This window comes from Dromaius novaehollandiae, chromosome W, assembly GCF_036370855.1.
Source record: "Dromaius novaehollandiae isolate bDroNov1 chromosome W, bDroNov1.hap1, whole genome shotgun sequence".
NCBI classification, from domain to species: domain Eukaryota; kingdom Metazoa; phylum Chordata; class Aves; order Casuariiformes; family Dromaiidae; genus Dromaius; species Dromaius novaehollandiae.
This window is the reverse complement of record NC_088130.1, coordinates 47360048-47383839: the sequence shown is the minus strand read 5'-3', so window position 1 is coordinate 47383839 and position 23792 is coordinate 47360048. Positions and strand designations below refer to the sequence as shown.

The window sequence follows — 23792 nt, the reverse complement described above, 5'->3', positions numbered from 1 at the left end:
CATGGAGTCGTCGGAATCGGAGCGCAAGAGGAAGCTGCGTGATGCGGCGGGAGCGGGTGGCGGCGGCGAGGCGGAGGCGGAGGCGGAGGACGAGGAGCGTTGGGTCGGGCCTCTGCCGGGGGAAGCCGCACAGGCGAAGAAGAGGAGAGGTAACGGGAGGAGCGGAGCCCTGGGCCGCCCCTTCTCGGCGCTCCGCGACGGGCGGCCGCCGCCGTCGAGGGGAGGGGGCGCTGGGGCGCAGGTCGCCGCTGCGCGGAGTTTGGGCTCGGGACCCCGCGTCTCTGCCTGCTCTATAAGACAGCTGAGGCCGTGAGGTGCTGCCTTGCAGCATCTGCTCCAGCCGGGCTCCCTCTGACTCTGGAGCTGACCTGGCATCGCCTTGTGGATCGCGGCCTAAGTTGGGCGAGTGGGGGGAGCCTCTCACCTGCGTTTTGACATGTAGCAGTGATGAGCTCAGCAATGCAGGGCTCCGTAGGTGTTATTGCAGTGTGAATGTGAGTTTGCCTGTGTTCGTCAGGTGCAGTCCTTCCAGATTATTCAGAAGTGCAGTTGTGTAAATATTAACCATTATGATACAAAGATTGGAGACCAAAACAGTCAATCAGATCATTTCAGGTGGGCCAGTTAAACAGTGAAAAGGATATATGCCAGCACTTACAATTTAAATTGTAATTTCTGAATGGGACTGTGAATATCATAACAACAATCTCATTTGGGGCGGGGGGGGAGATGTGATTGATCATTTGCTTTCTCACAGTACCTCAAAGATTCTTATAATGAAATGTCAGAAACATCTGATTCTTTGTATAGTGGGAAATCAAGCCATGAGGTATTCAGTGATCTGGGTAAAAGCTCTATTAAAGTACTGGTAAAAACATTCTCTGCCAACAGGGACATTATATTTCCAGATTATTTGTGAAAGATCTGCTTTAAATAAGAAATAGTGTACTTAAGTATTTCCCAGGTCAAATGCTTCAGGTCTCTATCTTCCAAGAACTTTATTAAGGAAGAAGTGGCATCAATAACAGACTTGGCATATTTGTATTTTTAAGATTCTTTTTACATATTCAGAAAGCCAAAATAATAGTTGTTTTAAAAGCAGGCCTCTATATGGTTGAAAGGAGAGCCTGAGTGGCTTTAGTCTGCCATAAATCTAGAAATCTGAGCATGAAACCACAGTAGAAATCCCTTGTATTATGTTAGCACAAAGTTCTGGTGCCTTCTTGACTAAAATGAAAGGTATTCAAGGGTAATTAATGGAGAGTAGAAGCTAGGTATATCTTCATGAACACAAAATTTCCTAATTTTTCTTTTTATTCTGTTCAGTCCTTGAATTTGAACATGTCTATCTCGAAAATCTTCCAAGTGCTTCAATGTATGAACGCAGTTACATGCACAGAGATGTCATTACGCATGTAGCATGTACTAAGTAAGTCTCTTATTTTTCATAGTATATTATTGTCAGAAATGGGTTCTTGTATATAATGGGAAGTTTTCAGTGTAGAACTTTAATAATGGAAAGTTACTATGTTTGGAGGTGGCATTTTAAGGTTTTCAAAATTAAATATAAAGGAAAGGGCTTACCAAGAAGGTGACTAAATAGACTAAAAGGGTTTTTTTTTTTAATTCTTATTGCAATATGTACAGAAATAAGAGAAATTGACTGTGCATACAGTAAAATATGATTCAGCAGAACTGCACCAATTGAGGAAATAGCTTTTTTCTTGTTCCTTTAAGATATATATTGATTTATTTTTATTAGTAAATAGTAACTACTGTCAAATCAAGCGTAAAAGAGTAGTTAAGTCTACAAAGTCAAACGGAATTGTGTTATTTATTTCTTAAATTCAGGCTATTGACCTTTTATAGATTAACTAAGAGTATATTAAAATACTTGTCTGCTTTTTCAGGATTGATAGTACCCACTCAAACATTGTCATAGTAATTTGTTCATTCTCTTTACAGCACTAATTGTAGTGTCTTGATGCAAATTACTGCCCAAAACCAAGTGTAGAAGTACATTATATGTGAATTTCTTCCTTTTTTTTTCTTTTGCAATTGCAGGACAGATTTTATCATAACAGCCAGTCATGATGGACATGTAAAGTTCTGGAAAAAGATAGAAGAAGGGATTGAGTTTGTTAAACATTTCCGTAGCCACTTAGGTGAGAAGTTACTTTTTCGTTTATAAAAGAGCCCTCCCACCGTTGCTTAGTGGTTTGAACAGGCAGCGCAAACAAAGAGGAGAGGAGTTTTGTGATGCATCTATTGCAGTCAGGGATAAAGTGATAGCCATCTAGGTTCCTTCATTCTCCTGTCCTGGTGCATCCTGCTCCAAACTGCAAGAGCGATAGGGTGGGAACAAAACTTGATGAATCTTCTTGTCCAGATCCCCTACCTCCTTGCATTGCCTTGTGCCCTGTTTTTGGGGAGAATGTCCGAGACAGTGAGAGAGTTTCTATTTAGAAATAAGTGAACAGGGTTAGGAATAAGTGAACAGGGTACATACAATACAAAGACAATTAAAAAGATTTTACTTTAAGCAGGCTACCTTCATCCTTCATCATCTCTTCACAAAGTCAGATCTTTTCACTTTGCTGTGGAGAATATTTCTATTTCATATAGACTTTTTCTTCTGTAATATTTTTCTTCTGGAATTGTTGTAAAGTAATTTATGCATCAATGGCATGGTTATTAGTTGAATTGCAGTTCTAGTATTTTAACTGTATTTTATAGGCCGAGTACACACAGCTCTTCTATGCCGTGCTAAACATAAAACAGGCCAGAAAATTGAGGTACTTACTGCTATTGGAAATGATGATCTACCTGCTAGAAACAAATTTGATATGCAGCCTGTAACAACAAAAAAGATTAATAATAATAATAATTAATAAAAATAATGTTTCTGTTTAATGTGAAAAATTGTGGTGGTAGGTTTTTCATCTTAACTATCAGCATCTTGGTATATACAAGAACAAAATGTAAGAATGGAGCCTACCAAGCAAAAATAAGTATTGTGGAAAAACTTGTAGAAGTTTCATTTACACAGTAATTTTGGTTGTTGTGCATTAATATCATGACTATAGTGGTTTCTAGAGTTCTGCTGCTTTTTCTCTTTTGAGAGATATAGGCCTAAAGACTTTTTTTTTCTTTTTACAGTATCATAGTGTTGTTCTCAGTGTTTTTGTAGTAAACATTTAAAATGAAAATCATTGTAATTATAATCTTCCATTTATGTAGAAGCTAAGCAGTTCATTATTTCTTGGCCACTTTCAAATAGTGATAGAATACAAAGCGGGTTTAAAAAATGTAGGTCTTTTAATTAAAAAATGGTAGAGAAACAGCTGTAGGCCTCTATATATTTAATTAGCATCTCTGTCTCCCTTTTCTGTGGAGTATTGAAATGAAGGATGTCTCCTTCCAATGTCTTAATGGTATACTAACTTTTTTTTGTAGGAGTTATTGAGAGTATTGCTGTTAGTTCAGAGGGGGCTTTATTCTGTTCAGTTGGAGATGACAAAGCAATGAAGGTATTTGATGTGGTAAACTTCGATATGATCAACATGCTGAAGCTTGGGTAAGTGACTTAGTTCTTGAAAAAAAATTTTTAGGGATTATAAAATGTTGGGGGTTATTTTGCATAAGAGGTAAGTAAATTACATTTTATTCTGAATGTTTTACATGAGTTTTCTTTCCAGTCAGACTGAGCTAAGCAAGTTGCATTATCCAAAATGCCTCCAGTGGCTTGGGGATTGCCCGGCTGAACAGAAAAAATTATGACCCTATATGTACCCATCTTAAAAGTAGAAGAGGTTTATGCCTTTCTTCTGTGTTAAATATTGTTGCCTACAAAGATGTGGTGTTTTGCAAAATGTATAGTTAGGATCATTTTTTCTGCTGTCTGGCACTGAATTTAAAAATCATAGCCAATTAGTAGTTCTAGTATGGCAGGAGCTGTTGGAGTGTATGTACTGTCCTCTTTGTTGACTTAGGGATAGCATTTTTCTTCTTCTTTTAAAAAGAACATTGTCGTCTTCCTTAGTATTGCTATTATAGATTTTCTGTAATTATACAGTATGTAGCTGAAGAATTTGGAAGAAATAGGAATGGATATTATTGGAATTATATCAGTAGCAGAGGAAAATAAACTCCCATGTTTTTACAAGAGTGGATTTGGAAAATGGGAGAATCAAAGAATGCTATACTAAGAATGGTCAAAAATCTGGTGTTTCCACAGTCCTTCTGAAATCAGAAAATATTTATTCCATGTAATCTACTATTTGTTGGCTAATTCTGAAATTGAATAAAACTATAAACTCAAAAATGTTCAGTATAGTCATAGCTCTCCTGACTGGAATTAGTGGTAAAACTTTCACTGCTCTGCAAGATGCTAAAATAATATAATATCTGAATACCTTTCAGAATCCCTATATAAATGCTTATATTAGCTTCTTTGCTTGTGATAGTGTTAGTAACAATCTGAAGATAATGTACTTAGCCCATAAGGATAGATTCTCTCTTGTCTGTCTGCTGTGGAAAAAATTCCCAAGTTTTATGCTTCCATCAGTGGTCTGGAGAAGGGCTAGTTCATGCAGAAATTTGGGTAATAGCGCACAGAGCAATAGGGTGTCATGCTTACTGCAATTGTTTTGCCTGCTATCCCTTCTGTGAACCTGATTAAAAAGTTGTGGTTCTATTACTGTAACAACCCATTTTCCAAAGAAAGCCGCAAATAGCCCTTCTGAGAATTTTTGCCAGGCAAGTATTAAAAATCCAAATGATTAGTATCTGTCAGTTCTTACTGTTTGTTTGATCTGTGAAAGGATACTAAATAAGAGTTTCCTATGGATTTTGTATCGTATCTTTGTGGTTTGTCATGTAGTTTTAGTTTCAATTTTTAGTCTCAGAATCTTTGCGTAGAGATTCTTTAAATACAGACATAACTTTGATTATTGACCATATCTCTGACTTATTTTATTTATAGCATATATTTTTTGCTAGTAGCAAATGCATTCATTCTTAAATTCATTCAGAACGCATACAGAATACAGCCTGGTTGTCTTAGTGTGACTGATTTCTTATTAATAAATTTATAAGTGCTTTGATTTTTTTTGCAAGACCCAGCTGCACTTTTCCTTAAGTAGATGGCGAAAGTGTGGTTGTCTTCATTTGCATTGAAGTGCTAATCACTTTCCAGGCAGAAGAGAAATGTTATTGAGTCATAATAACTGAGTAGTAATCTTTAATGCCACTGGTGCTATTGTATGGATTTCCGTCCTTTTTCTTCTTTTTTACCCGCACTCGTCTACATCAGCTTTCTGTCACAGCCTCTTTATGAAACAATGCAGGAACAACAGAGATTGGCTAACTGATCCATCCACTGATTTGTGTTTCTTGGAACAGCTTGGCTATAGCGCCATTCAATTTTAGCAGGCCAGATATTAGCAAGACTAGTAAATAAGGTTCAAAATTTGCTTCTTATACTTGGTTTTGAGTTGATAGCATAATTCAATTCTTACCTAAGTAAAGCCAATCCTTCTTATTTCTCCTATTTTTTTTTCTTCCGCTCTTTGTTGCAGCTATTACCCTGGCCAATGTGAATGGGTATATTGCCCTGGAGATGCCATATCTTCTGTTGCCACATCTGAGAAGAGCACAGGAAAAATATTCATATATGATGGACGAGGAAATAACCAGCCACTTCATGTTTTTGATAAACTCCATACGTCCTCTCTTACTCAGATACGGTTGAACCCTATCTACAAAGTAGTAGTGTCTTCTGACAAATCTGGAATGATTGAGTACTGGACTGGTACTCCTCATGAATATAAATTTCCCAAGAATGTGAACTGGGAGTATAAAACAGATACTGATTTATACGAATTTGCTAAATGCAAGGCTTACCCATCCAGTATAAGTTTTTCACCCGATGGCAAGAAAATGGCCACTCTTGGGTCTGACAGAAAAGTTAGAATTTTCCGGTTCTTGACGGGGAAGCTCATGAGAGTCTTTGATGAATCTCTGAGTGTGAGTTCGGTCTTGCTTGTCTTTTTTTGAGGATTTTTATCTATTTGAATTTATTTGCCAGCACATTTATCTACATTATCACCTGTTTCTGAAAGTTGAGCTTCATTGCTATGTTTTCTTACAGAGAGGTTTTCCCTGTTCTCTTCCTTGGCTTTTACATTGTTTTGGCCAGAAATTAATTCTTAGTAATTTATATTAGCTATACTGTGAAACTGAGTTCTTGGTTTTCATTTATATTTTCGTATTGCTAGACTTATCCTTATTAAATAAAATGATAATAATGTAAAAAATTAAATTTGTGATCTTTGAAGAATTTTGTTAGATAGCTACATACATTTTTTTCTTTGTCTGAGGCCCAAGTACTGCAATACGCTTATTAGGTGATCCAAAAAAAAGAGCATTAGTTGTATATTTTAATTCTTCGGATAATTTTAAGAGCTGATTAGTCTCATTTGAATTCCATATTTCCTAAGCATGTGTGTAGGTTCTTTGCTGGGTCAAAAGTTTATAGTATGTTCATATTGTAAGTGATTTTTTTTTTCCTGTAGATGTTTACTGAACTTCAGCAGATGAGACAACAATTACCAGACATGGAGTTTGGCCGACGCATGGCTGTTGAGCGTGAGCTGGAGAAGGTGGATGCAGTAAGATTAATTAATATAGTTTTTGATGAAACTGGACACTTCGTTCTCTATGGAACAATGTTGGGCATTAAGGTCATAAATGTAGAGACTAACAGGTAAGTTCTAGAGAGAGAGATGGAAATATGTTTGTGTCAAAGTCTATACTCATTCAGATTTCTAGTATATTTAAAACTTGCTATGACTGTGGATGCCACAGTTTTTTTTTTTTTTTTTTTTTTTTTTTGCTTAGGAGCCTTAGATTAGACTGTAGATAAGACTTTCCCACATAAAGCTTAATAATATGAGGAGAAAATATGGAAAGGGTTTTGATACTAAAAATGCGTAATCAGTTAATTTCTGGCTGACTGAATTTGATAACAAGAAGTGAATGTGGATCAATGGAGTTGAGTTTTTACAGTGCAGGGCGATTGACTAGTAAATTATGTAGCAAGTTTGAATAGAGAAGCATTGTAAGTAGTCTACAGAAACAAGCAGTAAAAATCATTTTGAGAAGGCTTTAGGAATTTTGATTTGAGTCTCTTGCAGTCAGAGAGAAGACTGACAGTGTCATGAGCAAATAACAGTAGTTATACCTTTTTACATCTTGTACTTCAGGTGTATTCGTATCTTGGGCAAACAAGAAAACATCAGGGTGATGCAACTAGCTTTGTTCCAAGGAGTAGCAAAGAAACATCGTGCTGCAATCACTATAGAGATGAAGGCATCTGAAAACCCTGTTCTCCAGAACATCCAGCCGGATCCAACAGTAATCTGCACAGCTTTTAAAAAAAATAGGTTTTATATGGTGTGTGTGGTTTCTATTTGAATAACTCCATTCTTGTATTGCTGTTTTCTCATTGTGTATTACTTTTTAATTTTCTCCTTGTGCCTTTCCAGTGCTTTGTGTATTGAACATTTGCAAACACAAATTTTTTAAGAAGCATCTCCTTAAATTACAAGTATATTCTATAATTTTTAGCTTGAACTGACTAAAAATTGACTGGAGGGAGCTTTGTTAGTCTTTAATTTTGTTTTCACTATGTTGCTCAAGCTGTTAAAAAATTTTGATGTCTTTGTCTTTCTAAATTACAGTTCTTTGAGAAGGGCATAGGCTTTGGTGTAGTTTAAGAAACTAACATAAGAGCATTTAAAAATCCTGACCATATCGTACACCAATTAAAAACAATAATTAACCATATGTATAAAATGTATAATAACCATAGAATAATTACATTCAGAGAAGCATCAGGACTCCGTAGCACTGAAGTACCATATGGGCCAATAACAAAGACGGGAGTTGTCTTCTTCTTCACAATTTAGATTTTGGATGAGATGCAGTGAATATGCAAAACAGACAAGCAGTTCTGGAGTAGTTCATGGTTAATTTGGGATGTGATCACAGCAGAAGTTAGAGGTCAGGCTTGTCCATTGGCTTATTTGTGCTTGAATTGGTTTAGGTTACAGAGCAAGATAGTATACTTCCTAAAAATTTGTGCAGTTACTTTCTGTGGCTTTTGTAACTATATAGTATAGAATGGAGTACACTACTCTGAACAGTGCAGGTGAGAAAGAAAAGTGAGACAAAATCTGGAAATGTTATACACTCTTAGAGAAAATGTGACTCTGCAGCAAGTGAATGCATGCAGAAATCTGGTGATTGCCATTTGATATATCAGTGAGTACACAACCATCAATACATGTATATTTACTGCATGTCTTGCTCCTTTAAGAACTATTACAAAAACATCATTTCTGAGATTTCTCCTATTTTTAGTTAAATTCACTTTTCTGTTTATAGTTTTATATTAAAGCAGTATTGGAATAAGAGAACTTAATATGTCTTTGGAATGAAGCCAAAAGACCTGCCCGTTCAGTCTGAACTTAATGGAACACATCGATATTCTCCACTCCTCTCTAAAGAACAGTGCTGAACTAGTGTGGGCTTCATGTTGAAAAAGAGAGGAGGTAGAACAGACAGAGGGATTAGAAAAAGTTACTTGGATTTACAAGTAGTTTTATTGGAATCTGTGACTCTGGACGTGCTGATAACGCACTTAATGCTGAAATGCAAGGATCTGTGAATTCTGTCTACATTTCAAATCCATTTGGGTGTTTAGCAGGCTGAATGATCACATTGATGTCTCAGGTGCAGAGCACTGTGTAAGATAAAGAAATGAACAGTAACCTTCTGGGTTTTTGTTCTTCAGTTTACTAAACGTGAACCAGAAGATACAAAGAGTGCAGATTCTGACAGAGATGTGTTTAATGAGAAACCTTCTAAAGAAGAGGTCATGGCAGCCACTCAGGCAGAAGGTCCCAAAAGAGTTTCAGACAGTGCCATTATCCACACAAGCATGGGAGACATTCACATCAAGCTTTTTCCTGTTGAGTATGTATTTAGTACTTTTTCTGTTACTCTGTTGCTCCTTCCCTCTGTGTTTTCCAGTATCGGTATCCAAGAGATACATTCCAAGCTAGGAATTGTTCTCCTCCTCCTCCTCTTTTCTTCTGGCCTTGTTTCCTCACAGTTTCTTAATACAGCAGGCTACCTGAGTGTGATAACAAGAAGTAAACTAGGGTAAAAATATGTCTTAAGTAACAGTGAGGGGCCACTAATTCACAATATATTTCCTGTATCACCTATCATTTGATTTTTTTTCTATTTATTTTTGATTGAATTATTTCATCCATATTTGCAGGAGGGCTGCAGTCTGAAAGACAGCTACAGTCCTAAAAATTACATGATAATTGGAGGCTGGGTAAAAAAGAGACTGGAGTTAGTGCCCTGCTAAAGGAAACAAAGTTCAACAACTGTATCTGTAGTTTGACAACAGTGGTCTGTCACATGAGTCCCAGCTAGCTATGATACGTTTTGTCATTTGGGAGGAGGCAATAAGGGGTATTGTGTTAAGTGACGGGCTTTGGCAAGATGGGACAGTATTGGTAGGAAACAGTGGTTTACCTTGGTAGATCAAAAAACAGCTCAAGAGTGTTTCTACAACAGCTCAGACTGTTGTATCTGACTGAATTATCCATCTTTCTGTGATTGTGGTGTTTTGTTTGCTCTTGCCCTAGACGTGTTTTTCATGGATTTTGCTCTTTGTAAGTTCTGGTTTGGGGGATTTACTCCTTTTATTTTATTTTTTTCTTCAAATCTCTGGTATGGATAGGGCATGATGTTCTTCTGTGCAAGCTACATATTATTGTAAAGCATTGCTGTTTCATTCCATCTTGAAAAAGAATGATGATGTTGGCAGCAGTAGTAGAAGATCTGGCAGTAGGCCTATGTAAGCCAGAGGAATAATACTGTTTGCAGTCTCCAAATGTAGCTGTTGTATTCTATCATTTTATGTTACTGCAGTTCATCCTTCAAGAGCAACATAAAATTTATACCGGCATATGACATTAGTGCTGTCTGTATCCAAGAACAGGGGTATAACTGAAAAGGTGTTTTATGTATGATTGTTGGTTAAGTTCATGTGTCAGCATCTCTCCTTCACAATGCTACCTAATACATGTAAAGATTTTGTTATGGAACACTTGGGTTTTATATAAGATTGTCAGGTTTGCTATGTAAATACATCAAAACTTAAACTGTTTAAATATAGTCTGTGGTAATCACAAGTTCATCTTTTATCATCAGCAGAGATAATGCAACACAACCTTAATTCTACCCTACAGAGCTGCTAGTCTTCCACTGCATTCTTCACCAATGTCTCCTTGCCTCAAGCCCTAGTTCCTGGAATTCATAATTGTAGCCTATAGATTACAGTAATGGTACAGCATATACCAATGAGTGACAGAACAAGCTGCATATTTCTGACTTCTTTTTTTTAATTCTCATGTCCATGTGTCAAGTATAATTGCAGGCATAGTATCACTGCATGCTTCGCTACAATGTTCTGCATGCATTTTTTAGATTAAATACAACGCTACGAGGTTTGTGCTTTTTTGTTCTAGTGTCTTCTTCCAGCTGAGTTTTGAAATTAAAATCTCTTCATGATGAATGTAATAAGTAAAGGAGAGGAAAGGGGACATAACTTTGTATGCCCCTTAAATCTTTGGCCATGTGCTAGTGGAATGAAGCTGTGGATGCCTGCTTTTGTACTGCTCAGCTGGAATTGGACTGTAATCTTGTGCGTTCCAACAGTTACGCCATTGGTGCTCTGGTCCAGGAGCTGCTTTAGAGTGTCAGTAAGCCCAAACTAGTATTTCTTGTCATAGTGCATGTAGCTGTACAGCTTATGGACTCGACTGCTTTTTGGTTTCCTGGGAAAACATGTGTGTGGCTGCCTGAGTCTGTCTGTGTAGAGAGACACTCTGACTATTAATCCATTTTTCAAAACCAATCAAGAGCTGTCGCAAAAACCTGCAACTCCAGTAACAACCCTCTTGGGAGTAAAAAATGAAGTCAGAAAAGGAAAGGGCTTTTTTTATCCCATCAACAATAATATTCCACCTGCTCCCTCTAGTTCCAAACAATCTTTGTCAGCAGTTTCAAAGGAGGAAAACGGTTTGGCTCTACAGTGATTACAGAACTTCTCTGTAATACTAAAACATTCTGGTTTTATATTTCACTTCTTGTATGTAGATGCCTCACATATATATGGGTGGATAGAATTACAGAGGTAAAAGAACGTTGAACAACTTTCTTCTTCGGGAGCACATATTCCTTGTTTGGTTTTGTAAATCTAACTTCAGTATGTAAATAAAAAGCTGGGAAAGGAACCTTTAATGACTGGTGCCTTGAACTAGCCTTCAGAGAAAAACTAGATTCCACTTCAGACCTTGCAGCTGACTTTCTGCATAACCATACAACTTGGTACTCCCCTTGGTTTCTTTGCTTCCAGCTCTGGGTTGGGAGGACAGGGAGGGGAGGGAGTGTCACTTATTTGATGAAAGACCTTTTTACAGTATGTTAAAACAGGGCTCAGTACAACAGGATCTCAGTCTCAGCTGAAATCTTTATGGCCTTTCCACAGTTCAAGTAAATATTTATTGTAGCCTGTATTTTCTATTGCATGATTTTAGGTGCCCCAAAACAGTGGAAAACTTCTGTGTGCACAGCAGAAATGGCTATTACAATGGACACATATTTCACCGTATTATCAAGGTAACTTGTAAAAAGTGAATTTTTTGTTGGTTTACATAATGTAACTTTTAGGTCAGTTCTGTCAACACTTTTATTTCCCTTTTGCACAGAGGATTTCTGGAATGATTTTATAATTCCCTGTAAAGTCTGAGCAATTCTGAGGTTTCTTAAGAGCTTTATCGCTCAGTAGAGTTGCTTTATAGTTGTCCTGCAACTGACAAGGTAGAAAAAAACCTGAAATTTGAGAGAGAGATGAATTTGGTAATCCTGCTTGAGCATTTTTTGTCAGAATGGACATTCCTTGTAAGGCTACTTATTTTTGTTGCAACAGAGTCAAGTTGATACAACTTAAGTGTTTGCAGGAGGTAGAGATGTTCAGGTTTCTGTCCCTCACTAGCAGAGACCACTGAGTGATCTTATTTTTGACAAATAGTATGACTTAGAGATCCTGAATGCTCTGTTCCTTATCCACTTCATTTTAGCACTCACGTTATGTAGAGGAGTATGAAGCAGTTTGACTTTCGCAGCAGCCTGGAGAATTTCACCTGGCATCAGACTTTTGCTCACTGACTCTATGAGATGATGCAGTAACATATTCAATTTCTCTGCAGGGTTTCATGATTCAGACTGGCGACCCCACAGGTACAGGAATGGGAGGTGAAAGTATTTGGGGAGGAGAATTTGAAGATGAGTTTCATTCAACTTTACGACACGATAGACCTTATACGCTCAGTATGGCTAATGCAGGACCAAATACCAATGGATCTCAGTTTTTTATAACAGTGGTGCCAACTGTAAGTAACACTAAAGGCTTAGTTTAAGGCCTGAGATGTTAACTATGTAGTAAAAATACATACAGTAATTCTTACGGTGAAAAAGGAAAATAGTACTGTCCAAATAACCTTTGTTATTTTGGAAATAAGTAAGTGCTGCACACATGTACACTGCCTTGGCTTTACTGAAATACTCCTTTAAGAAAGGTATCTGTCATCTGTGATCATAAGAGGTCTTTTGATAGAGTAAGGGCCATATCAAATTCTAAGTAGGGCAGACATTTTTGCAGTTTTAGATTATTGGAATACTTAATATACTGGTTTATATGTGATAGAATCTTGGCTATTGCTAAGATTGTTCCATGTTTTTGGACATGGTGCAGGGATGGCTTCTAAAATTGTCCATTCCTAGCTCTACAGAGAAACCAATATTCAAGTTGGAAAACTTCCCTGTTAATACTTTAAACTGTGTGCAATTTCACAGCTAGAAAAAGGAATTTTGGTATATGAATCTAACAAATGCAAAACAAATCCTTCAAGGTGTCACTTATAAATTTTTTTTTTATAGTATTTATTTCTAAATCATGTCTCAAAAAGCATCTCCTTGTTACATAATCTTGAAGGCTCATTAAGTTTATTTTGGTGCCTATACTGGGATTGCTAACTGGGCAAACTGTCTGTATTGCCTGTCCAGGATTCTGGACTGACAAAAACCAAGCATACACTTAAATTTTATTTGCGAGAATAGCATCAAATAGATGTATTGAAACAGCATTTTTGCAAACTAAGATTACACTTAAAAACAAAAAAAGCTGTGAAATGCTACAGCATTGCTAGAACTTGTCTCCTCTGTAGTTATTTAAGAAAATCTTTTGGAAGATGAGTTTAAATGCATGTGAATGTGCATGAGCTGCACTGTTTTTCTACTTGCTAAAACAGCAGTTTGCACTTGCATGATATTTAGTTTAATAGCCTGAATATATAAAAGGTATCTATCTTCACTTATTCTAGCTCAGTTTCTTCCTGGTTTGCATTTAATGTACATGTTACTTTCTGTTTTAATGACTTTTTTCTCCTCCTCTACCCTTGAACAGCCTTGGCTAGACAACAAGCACAGCGTGTTTGGACGGGTGACTAAAGGAATGGAAGTTGTTCAGAGAATCTCAAATGTAAAAGTCAATCCCAAAACTGACAAACCCTATGAGGATGTCAGCATCATTAATATCACTGTGAAGTAAGCTAGGAGTTGAAGGTTCCAGCTTAAAAGAAGCCTCAGCACTGTGGGACTCAAAAGGACCCAGAAAAAAGTTTTTCTGGATAATTATTGGATGCAAGAAACCCTAGGACACAGCAGACATCAGTTCTACTACTTTTTAGGTACCTAAAGTGCCATAAGTCTGTATTTTTAATAATTTTGTATTTTAAAGTAAAATCATATGCATGTTTCTTACACTGTCTACTGTTGTCCTTGTATCTCTCCTACACAAGACTGAAGGTATAAGCCTACACCATGTCTCTTGATACCGTTTTTAATTAATATCAGTATCTAGCTGATATCTTAACATCCTTTATTTGCATTTTCCAAATTTTACATTTAACCCTTCTCACATCAATGAAAGCTGTGGCAAAGTGTAGTCAGTTCTTAATAAATAGAAATTCTTCAATCATATGTTTATGCATCCAAAAGGAGATTAAATTACATACACGTCACAGCAAAACAATCTACCTCTGTCCTTTAGATTGATGTTTGTCTTCTATGTCCATTAGGCTGAAAGACCAGTAATCAACTACTGGAATGGCCAGTGCCTAAAGTCTCATGCAACTAGTTTGGTATTGCTAAAAGTGTTATTTATCTTTTAAAGTTTGTTTCCTCATTACTCTAGCTCTAGGAGTCTGTTTCAAACTTGTTTTTACTTGAAGTCCTATCAAACATTACTTCTACTAAAATATCTTTTCAGTTGAGATCATTGCCATCACTTATTTTAAACTGAGCTTGTCAGGTGTTCTGATGCAGTCTTCAAGGAAAGCTCAGCCAGCTTCTCAAGCTGTAGTGAACATATGGCTAAATATGATCCTGTACTATGTTGGGTAACTAAGTCTACTCTAAATACAGTAATTTTAACTTCGACCATTGCACCCAAGACTCCAAAGAGTTCACATTTGTGATGACTTGATTTATGAAACCAAGTGTTCCAATCACTTCAGGTCATCATCTTCATATGAGATGTTAAATAGAAGTTGAAATCTACTCATTATGGCTCATACTCTCCAGTTTATTTCGCAGTGGAGATCTCTACTCCCTGCTACAAGTCTGCACATATAACTAAGAATCATGATAGTACCTAACCATCCAGAAGTAGCCTTGGAGCAGTTTTAGAAGTAGTAAGCCATAAGTAAAATACAATGGTAGCACTCATTCAGCAGCATAAAAGGAGATTCTAGTTAGTTAATTTAGCAATATAGATAATTTGCTTGTTTGACAAGTAGAAAAAGAATTGTTGAAGGTTTCATGATCTTCCAAGTTCAAGACATACCATTTTTCTTCAACCAAAGGTAGCTGAATGTGGAGCTACAGCATGCTAAACTTGCAAATAAACTGGCCAGGAACACACAAGTGCTTTTAAAAGGTATATTTCTCTATACTCAAGTTTTTGTTCACAGAAAAGCATTTATTAGCATTTACTGTTGCTTTCCAAATGCAAAACAAGAGACTGGTAAACAGCATTAGTAGGCTTAAACTGTACTACTTTAGGAGAATATAGTCCATTATGCAATTTTTTTTCTTCTTACAAAGGTCTGCAAATAATGGCAGAGTATTAATTCAGTTGTAATGCTGAAGCTGTAAAAGGAACATTCTTTTTCATTATTTAACTATTTCTAAGGTTAGGAATGCCCAGACCACAGGTTTTCAGCTCATAACTAATTACATGGGTACCAGTAGAGGCCTGATTCCTATTGTAGAATTCAGGCTTGATAGGGAATGACTTTGTAGTACTTACAACTCATTTCAGGAATAAGAACACAGATCAGATTTTCCATCTTCACATAATGAAAGGGGAGGTTTTGTTTACAGCTTCAGGAAGTGAAATAAGTCTAGCCACATCATTCCAGTAGGTCGTGGTGCATTTGTCTCATAACATTTCCTTGAAAGAAGATACTAATCAAATTAATTCCTTCAAAAGCTGCAGTCATTAAGAAACTTATTTTCAGTGAAGATAAGGGATATCTTCAGGAATAAAGAAGGAATATGTTTACAGCAAGTTAAACAAAACATCTCTATTCTTAAATGGCTTCTAATCAAAAAAAGGGAAAATTTAGTAAAGTTAGTTCTTTAAAGGTTTTAGATTTTTTATTAAGAGATTAATTTTTCTGGGCAACTAAACTGCAGCAGCTCAACTGTTTCCACTGAAAGAGCCATTTCTTTCCAAAAATCACTACATAACATCCACATCTATTCCAAGAGATCAGAACAATAACCACTTCAGAAGAAAACCCTCAAGTACCACTCTATCCACAATAAATTTGAAGGTAACACACAGTACTGCCATATCAAGTGATTAAGCATTATTTTTCAGTTCGGTTAGACTTACTATTTTTGCACCAAGATTCATTAAAGAAAGCCACAACACCACCACTGAATGCTGTATTTACTCGGGTTCACATTTAAGTCAAAATCTTACAAGTTGTTGTTCAGTCTTTTAAATAATCCATGTAGAGTAAGCTCTAGTTGAGGAAATATTTCAGTTGCACATTGTGTAAGTCAGTACACTAAAAACTAGAAGTTCAATAAAAATGGTGAAACAAGCTTAAATTTACAACTGAAGCAGTTTATATATAGTATTAACTTATAATACAAATAAACCTCTTAGTGTACCTGTTAACACATAAGAGTTCACAGACAAACGCAACACTTATTTTCACAGTCACTTGAAGTCATCTTAAATAAGTTCCACTTAAAAACACTTTAATGGTAGCATTCCACACGTGTCACAAGCAATCCTTTTGTATTCAAAAATATGCATGAGTCAGTATCTTTCTCTGCCCCCAAATGTACTGTTACAAAAAAAGCAAACTGGTCACCTTGAACATTTTAAAGTTCTAATTAGAACTACGGCTAACAGTCTGAGAGGCTTGTGTAACCAAAGCTTGAGCCAACTAAAACAAAACTTCAGATTCAGGATTTTCTAAAGAATGCATGTCTTTTCTGTTAGAAGTATTCCAGAAAAGTATCTACCACACTTAGCAGAACTTGTTCTTATTTTAAAAATAGAGCTATAAAAGGACAGTCAGCACTAACTAGATCTGGAACAGCTCTGCAGTACAGCCCAAGCAAATACTCAGGTCAGAACAGCCAACTGTCTACTGTGCAAGAAGTTGCAGGCTGGGAAAGAGGAACAATTTTTAGTTGGCATGATGCAACAAAGCACCCTTCAGCCATTGTAAACTATGTATAAAAGTTATCAGGTGTTTTCCAAAGAAAGAGTAACTACCTGTTCTCAGTATCTGTACATGTCTGTAAGCATGTAAGCCTATTTCACAAATACCTACTTTAAAGCTTAGTGTTTTTTTCAGCTGCTCTTCAAGTCATTAGACTTGCTAAATCTGAAGCTGCATTTAACACCATTTTTGTGAAATTTAAGTAACAAGAGAAAGCTATAAGCAATTGTCATTAGGAGGGAGTAGTTACCACAACTGCTTCCTCTTTAAGTGCAAATATACTAAATTACTTGTTCAAACATTCTTAGCTTTACCTAATGTATGTAGTAGGAAAATGTCAGAAAATCCACACTAGTACAATAAAAGTCATAGCCACAGATGATGGGATACATTTCTTCTCCAGATGAGGTTCAGAGCCCTTGCCAGATAAACAGGCTTTTCAGTGTGGCAAAAAACTCTGTGAAACAACACTGCTCAGTTCTGCTGATTCTCCCTATTCATCTCCACCCCCGGAAGAAAAATGGTGATATGCAATTGTGATCTATTGGCTATGCTCACAGCAACTCCTCTACCGATGTGCAGAGGTGCATGGCATGGGTTCTTCAGCTGGCAATGGCTGCGCAGCTGAAGAAGGGCCAGAAGATTCTATACTAGGTGTGCATACCAGACAGAGAAGTTAGCTGAACTGTGTGCGCAGCAGAAAAGGAGACATCAGTAAGTCACTCCAACCTTCTCTAAATTTAAACAGTGCTACATCCATATTTCATGGGTTTGCGAACAAATTACCTTTAAAAATAGAGGCATTGGTGACAGTTCATGTAGAAGACATAGTAAGAATGAACAGAATCTAAATACGGAAGGTTTACATCACATTTTACCATCTGCTGTTCTAAGTAAGAGTTATAATTAGTTGTACACTGCTTTTACAGTTATTTAATTACAGGTTATTCAATATTTTAAGTCTACCACCTTATTCTGGAAGCGTGACCTCTACATAAAAGTACATAGTTGGACTGCTTTTTTTTTTTTTTTTTTTTTTAATAGGAATTTTAAGCTTCATTTGACTTTGAGTCAAAACTTAAATCTCTAATTTAATCTCTAAAGACAGATTATGTCCTTAAGCATACACAAAATGCTTCAACCTCAGTATCACTATATTCTGTCCATAAGTAATTTAGCATGTGCACACTTTAAACAACTCTTCCCCCACCACACCAAGCGCACACACTAGCCAATGCCACAGCCCACTAGCAGTGCGACACTGTTCCCCATTCTCAATTCCCCCTCAATAAATTATGCTCCCTTTCTTTCTGGTAACAAACAGGTTAGCTAATAAATAAGAGGCAGAGGGAAATGATACTTTTCTCTTGCAGCATATTGACATGTAATTTTCAATGCCAACTTCAGGTGAATGCATTTTTAAGATATTAAGAGTAGCACCATTTGTTTCTGACCAACAGCCAGAGTTGACTATTCTAAATAGCTTGAGAGGAACTTTAGAATGGTTTCTTGGGGAAGTATTTCTAAATCACTCAAATTTTCTGGTATCAATTAGCTATTGTGAGCATGTCATGATTATCAGATGAATTCCAATGCATGTACTTATCAGGGAAGAATTGTAACAGCCTAATTTCACGAGAAAGAATTTCAAGGCACCCTTGTAACTAGCCCATCACATTACTTGTAAACGTAACAGATTTCGAAAACACTGTAACAATTGCACAAATTTACTGAACCAATTATCAAATCTAGGATGAAAGGCTTATATTTTTCTGTAACCACCAAGTGAAATAAAGTCCCCTCTTCAGACAGCAGCCCCATCTACAACATCCTAAATCGTGCGAACAAAACAAAAGAATTAACTACAACCTTTAATTGCGACTGCTCTGAAACTAAGCCACATCCAGGACACCAGCAGCCACAAGTTGCCTTGAAAGCCAGTCCAATCCTTCATAAAGTCCTGTACCACTTCTGGCATCACAACCCTGAATATACCAGCTCCGGCCACAGCAGAGTTTGTGGAGGCTCAGCAGTTCTGTAATTTCTTCCACTGAAAGCGCACCTGCTACATCCTGCAGCAGAACCAGACACACAAACTCAGTTATTCTTCTGTAGTATGTTTGAGACATTTTTAACTGATAGCTCAGATGGAGAATGGCTGCAAGTCATGTAGACACTTTTTAAGCTGGAAAGCCAAATCAAACAGTTACAAATCTACTGGTTTTTTAATCATAAAACAGAAACTGGTTTTTGAATCTTTATTTTACTAGCTTTAAACATAAGGTAAAATATCTACATTATATCCTTTCCACATTCCTATATTTTGCTGTGACAGAGGGTTCAGAAAGTCTGAGTTTTGTTGCACAAACTAAAGACAAAAAAAGTAATTGGGAGAGGAAAAACCCACAAGTACCTGCTTATTGGCAAAGATCAACAGCAAGGCATCCCGCAATTCCTTCTCTGTTAACAATTTTGCAAGTTCGCTGTGTGCTTCGCTGACCCTATCTCTATGACTGCTATCAACAACAAACACCACCGCTAAGAAAGAAGAAGACGACATTTTAGACACTCAGATATAAACAGTGGATTGTGTTAGCTTTCAACTAACAAATTTTATTTCTAACATAGTCTTCTAAATGAAGTGTCTCAGCAGTGCAGTTTCAATTTCAGGAGTACTGAGAAATGCCTTATGTACCTATCATTTTCTATAAAACCTAGACTTCACCATAAAAAGGAAAAATCTCTTAAGTTTTTAGCCTCATCTAACAAAATCTAGGATACTCTAATTACTTATGTCCAAAACCAGATTTACCTTGTGTAAATTAAGTATCTCAGTTTAAACCATTCCCTGATCCATTTATGCTCAAACGCCCACATGACTCTATTCCAATTTCACTGAACTGGCTGTACAAGCTACAGCTTCAGCCAAATCAGTGCAGTTTCCTTGCTGTTCTCATCCATGCTTATAGGAGGACTGCACAAGCCAGTGAAGTTTGTGGACTCCTATTAATGAAGTGCTTGACATAGCAGCAGTAGATTTTACTATCTGTTATAGCAGGTAACCAAGATGCCAGAGAGACTGCAGAGTTAGAGAGGCAGAACTAGAAGACAGAATTTAAACTCATCAACTTTTACAATGTGTGTGTGCAGGAAGCGGGGGAACGACACCTTACTACAGGGATCTACCAAATTAACTGTTTAGACTTTACCTCAGGCTTACGGTTCTTCTCAAGGCAGGCATGATTCAATGTTACCGATGTTTATAGGGAAGTTAAGGCAACAACAGAAACCCCAAATGCAATTTTTTAAAAATATAAAAAGATAGGAAGATATAAAATGTTAAAGTTTGCAGTGAAGGCTGAAATAAACAAAATAGAATACTTCAACTAATGTTTGTCATTTTGAAGTATTCTAGATAATTCTCAAAGAATTCCTGAAGAACCCCTTTCTAAATTGGAAAACAACTATGGAGCATTTACAGGAGCACAGCACAAATTCCCAAGTCAGCATCATCCAGAACTATGTTTTCATAATAAAGTAATTTTACTAGTAAACTAGTCTATGACTAGATATTACATTACAGTACCAAGTCAGAAGTTTGTAGAAGTTTTAAGTTGCCAACTAGAGACTCCTAAAGGCTGAGTATTTTAATTTCAAGTGCTATTTAAAGTTTATACCTGGCAAGTATTACTTCTCACTATAGGAACTTCTGGAATGCCACACCTTGTCTGTTGTCAGCTAACAGAGATTCTAATTTTGTTTGGCTCCTTGAACTGTCTGATGGATTCATAAAGAATGCACCTTTATTCAGCATACACTACAAACAACTGGATTAAAATATCTCAGGCTATGAATCTAGCAGCTGTATGCTGCTTTATAGCGATGACTTTCTACGGTTATAAATGATTTCTAATAGTAATGGTTTTAGATAAATTAGCAATAAAACATTTTGGTTTTTAGCTTGTATTTTAAGATGAGCCAAAAAGATTTAAAGTTGTATTAATCTTACCTTGTGTATTGAGGTAATAATGCTTCCACAAGGGCCTCAATTTGTGCTTTCCTCCTACATCCCAAATAGTAAACTTCAGATTCTTATATTCTACTGTTTCAACATTAAAACCTAAGATAAAAATATTCAAGTTTTATAGTCTTATTCTCTATGAGCATGAAATAATCAAATTCTACAGAAAAAAACACTCAGAAAATCATTACATTTAAGTCATTGCTACTAACCTATTGTTGGAATAGGCTGCATGAATTCATCTTGCTTTAACTTGAACAAAATAGTTGTTTTGCCAGCTCCATCCAATCCTAAAGTAACAACCCGAATCTCCATTTTTGGTCCAATATGTACCCTGTTGTCCTGGAAGAAAAAGGAAAAAATGAGAGCAAGTTTAGGAAATTCAACACATGTTAAGATGCTCAACGTCTCATCGCTATTTGTAAAGTGATTAAATGCACGGATTGCAAAGGTAGAAGGCACCATGATCTGCCAGTCATCACCAGCAATAATATAAGCCACAATATCCAATATTTCTGTAATGAATCTGTAACTTCTGTCTGAGTTATTACATATCTTTTACAAAAACATCCACTCTCATGCTAGTATGCCTGTACTTAACAATTTCAAATTCTTGTATCATTCTTGAACCAAATCCTATGACAAGCTGTTCACAGCAATTAGTGAGGACTCTGACCAGAGAATTCCCTGCTGGTTTTGGAGCTTTTTCACCAACTTTTGTTGCACTATTAACACCCACAGAATTATTTTTTAGCAGGAAGCCCCATAGCTATGCCTCTTCACCTCAAGCCACTTCCAATCCTTTAGCGCATTACAGCAACATTATCAGCACCAAGCAGTAACTTGAAATAGTGTTGAAAAAAAAAAAAATGTTTGAGTCTCACTTTGTGGCAAGGACAGAGAATCAACTCATATTTGTAGTCTAATAATTTGTCAAGCTACCAGAAGTATTGAACACGCTGAGGCCAAAATGATCAAGTGGCATTACTAATATAAAGCAGCAAAGAATAAACCATAAGACAAATGGCATAAACATGTGTCCCAGAAACATATCTTTCAAGTACTTAGAAATGTTTTCCTGATGAAACAGAGTTGAAACCAGAACCCTGCAGCATTACGTTTGTTTTCTTGCAAGATCTGGAGGTTCTGGGTGCCATTGTGCTGGGCAACACAAAAACTATGCGTTTACCTCATACAGCTTTTTATTTCTTCTTGCACTAGAAATACTCTTTCTTGAGTGCAAAATACTACAACCTCTCCTAGTCCAAGACCGATGTGCACCAGTGTGACTGTACATCTAAACATCCACATCATGTGGCCTGAGACATATGTATAGGATCCATTTATACAGCCAGATGTATGCAATCATGATCTGACTCAACTCCGTGCTCACCTCTGTCACAGACCAAGTAATAAACTGCTAAAATAATCAATACAGCTTAACTCAGTGTCCTTACGCTACTGCAATATCCAAAGACATTCCTTGTAAAGAGACCTTGAGAAATGATAGGAAGTGGGGGAAAACTGGAAAGGAAAAAAAAGATGCAAATACAATAATGCAAAAGCAAATAACATCGAGATTGTAATAATAAGATTGGCATTGGTAAGGGTTAGCAGTATCCAAAATACTAGCTTTAGCAGTGAGGAAATCAGTCCTCTTTTCTATCTTAGGTATAGTTTTCTTATCATTAACCCCCTTCCCTGTATGCATAGACAACTATTTAGGATGAAAAATTGTTAATCATGGATACAACATCCTGTAGCCACTACTCATTACAAACTATATCAAGAATTTGACCAGAAGACAACAGCAATGTCTCTCTTCAAACAAAGATCACACTTCCTAGATGAGAAGCCATTTCTTTGCCAACAAGCTAAGTATATGAAGAAATCTCAACCTTACTTGGTTGAAGTTTCCATAAATGCATATATAAAGAAGCATCTCTGAGAAACAATATCTTAACATTTGAAAAAGAAAGATTTTATATTAATCTATTCCTTGAAAGCCTTTAGCATATTTTCCTGGAGATGTCTCCAGATAATTTTTTTATTCCTTTCAGTGCTTTATGCATGGCATTTCCCTTTGATGTTTAGAAGGGGGAAACAGCACTATTTATGTTTTTCAGGCCATCAGTGAAACAGTGTGGCTAAAACCTGTTCACTTTGAACAGCAGACAGGATTTTTCTTTCCCAGTCTTAAAACCATAACTCCACAACCTTCACTAGGTATAGAATTCTCATGTTTCTCTGATCTGGTACCGTTTGAAATGCTTTTCCTTTTTTATGATGGATGCAGTCTTTAGCACATGGGAGATCCTGAGAAAGACCTTTCAGCAACAGAGCAAAGAGTTTAGTTTTTGATCTGAAGATAAATCCCTTTTTACTGCTGCCTGAAATCTGATCTTGTTGCCAGACACAGACCCTTCAGGTACAACACGCCTCACTGCATACCCTGAACAGTGGGCATCAGCATGACAGCGTCCTGAAAGACCATCATGTAGAAGGAGAGCTTTAAGTTCCATATCAGAAGTAAGGGAACACAAAAAGTAAAAAAGGAACTGAAGCCACTATTATCACCCTGCTTTTTCATGACTACTGCTATTTTTGTAAAAAGTGACATTTGCTTTGGCACTTTTGAAATTTCGAATCTGGGCTTCATGTGACTTGGTGAGAATCCCCATCCATCACAGGAGAGAGAACAACAGACATCCTATTTCTTTCCCAAGAATGCTGAAATGTGGAAAGACATTTAAAGACTTCTGAGTTCCCTGAGCCAGGGCTTATTTCAGATCTCCTACTGTAGCCAAGCTGGCTGCAAC

At 36.7% G+C, this 23792-nt stretch overlaps 2 protein-coding genes across 4 annotated transcripts in view; one reads left to right on the top strand and one right to left on the bottom strand.

Moving 5' to 3' along the window:
• The first annotated feature begins 1 nt into the window (after position 1).
• Positions 2 to 13965, top strand: PPWD1 (peptidylprolyl isomerase domain and WD repeat containing 1). The gene is made up of 11 exons (XM_026106689.2): positions 2 to 149; positions 1327 to 1429; positions 2065 to 2165; positions 3457 to 3577; positions 5580 to 6027; positions 6576 to 6766; positions 7266 to 7455; positions 8858 to 9039; positions 11682 to 11763; positions 12354 to 12536; positions 13610 to 13965. The coding sequence occupies exons 1-11, from the start codon at positions 2 to 4 to the stop codon at positions 13751 to 13753; spliced, it is 1893 nt and encodes a 630-aa protein (XP_025962474.2). The 3' UTR covers positions 13754 to 13965.
• TRIM23 (tripartite motif containing 23) overlaps positions 8892 to 23792 on the bottom strand; it is a 31155-nt gene continuing 16254 nt past the window's right edge. Inside the window, exons 8-12 of one of the 3 annotated variants that reach the window (XM_064499941.1) lie at positions 21186 to 21315; positions 20962 to 21072; positions 19366 to 19490; positions 18822 to 19024; positions 8892 to 9199 (exon numbers count right to left, since the gene is read on the bottom strand). In XM_064499941.1, coding sequence (XP_064356011.1) covers positions 18845 to 19024; positions 19366 to 19490; positions 20962 to 21072; positions 21186 to 21315 — 546 coding nt within the window. In that variant the 3' untranslated portion in view covers positions 8892 to 9199; positions 18822 to 18844. Of the gene's footprint in view, positions 9200 to 16321; positions 19025 to 19365; positions 19491 to 20961; positions 21073 to 21185; positions 21316 to 23792 lie in introns of those variants that run through there. The other 2 variants (XM_064499940.1, XM_064499942.1) reach the window with 2 other exon arrangements.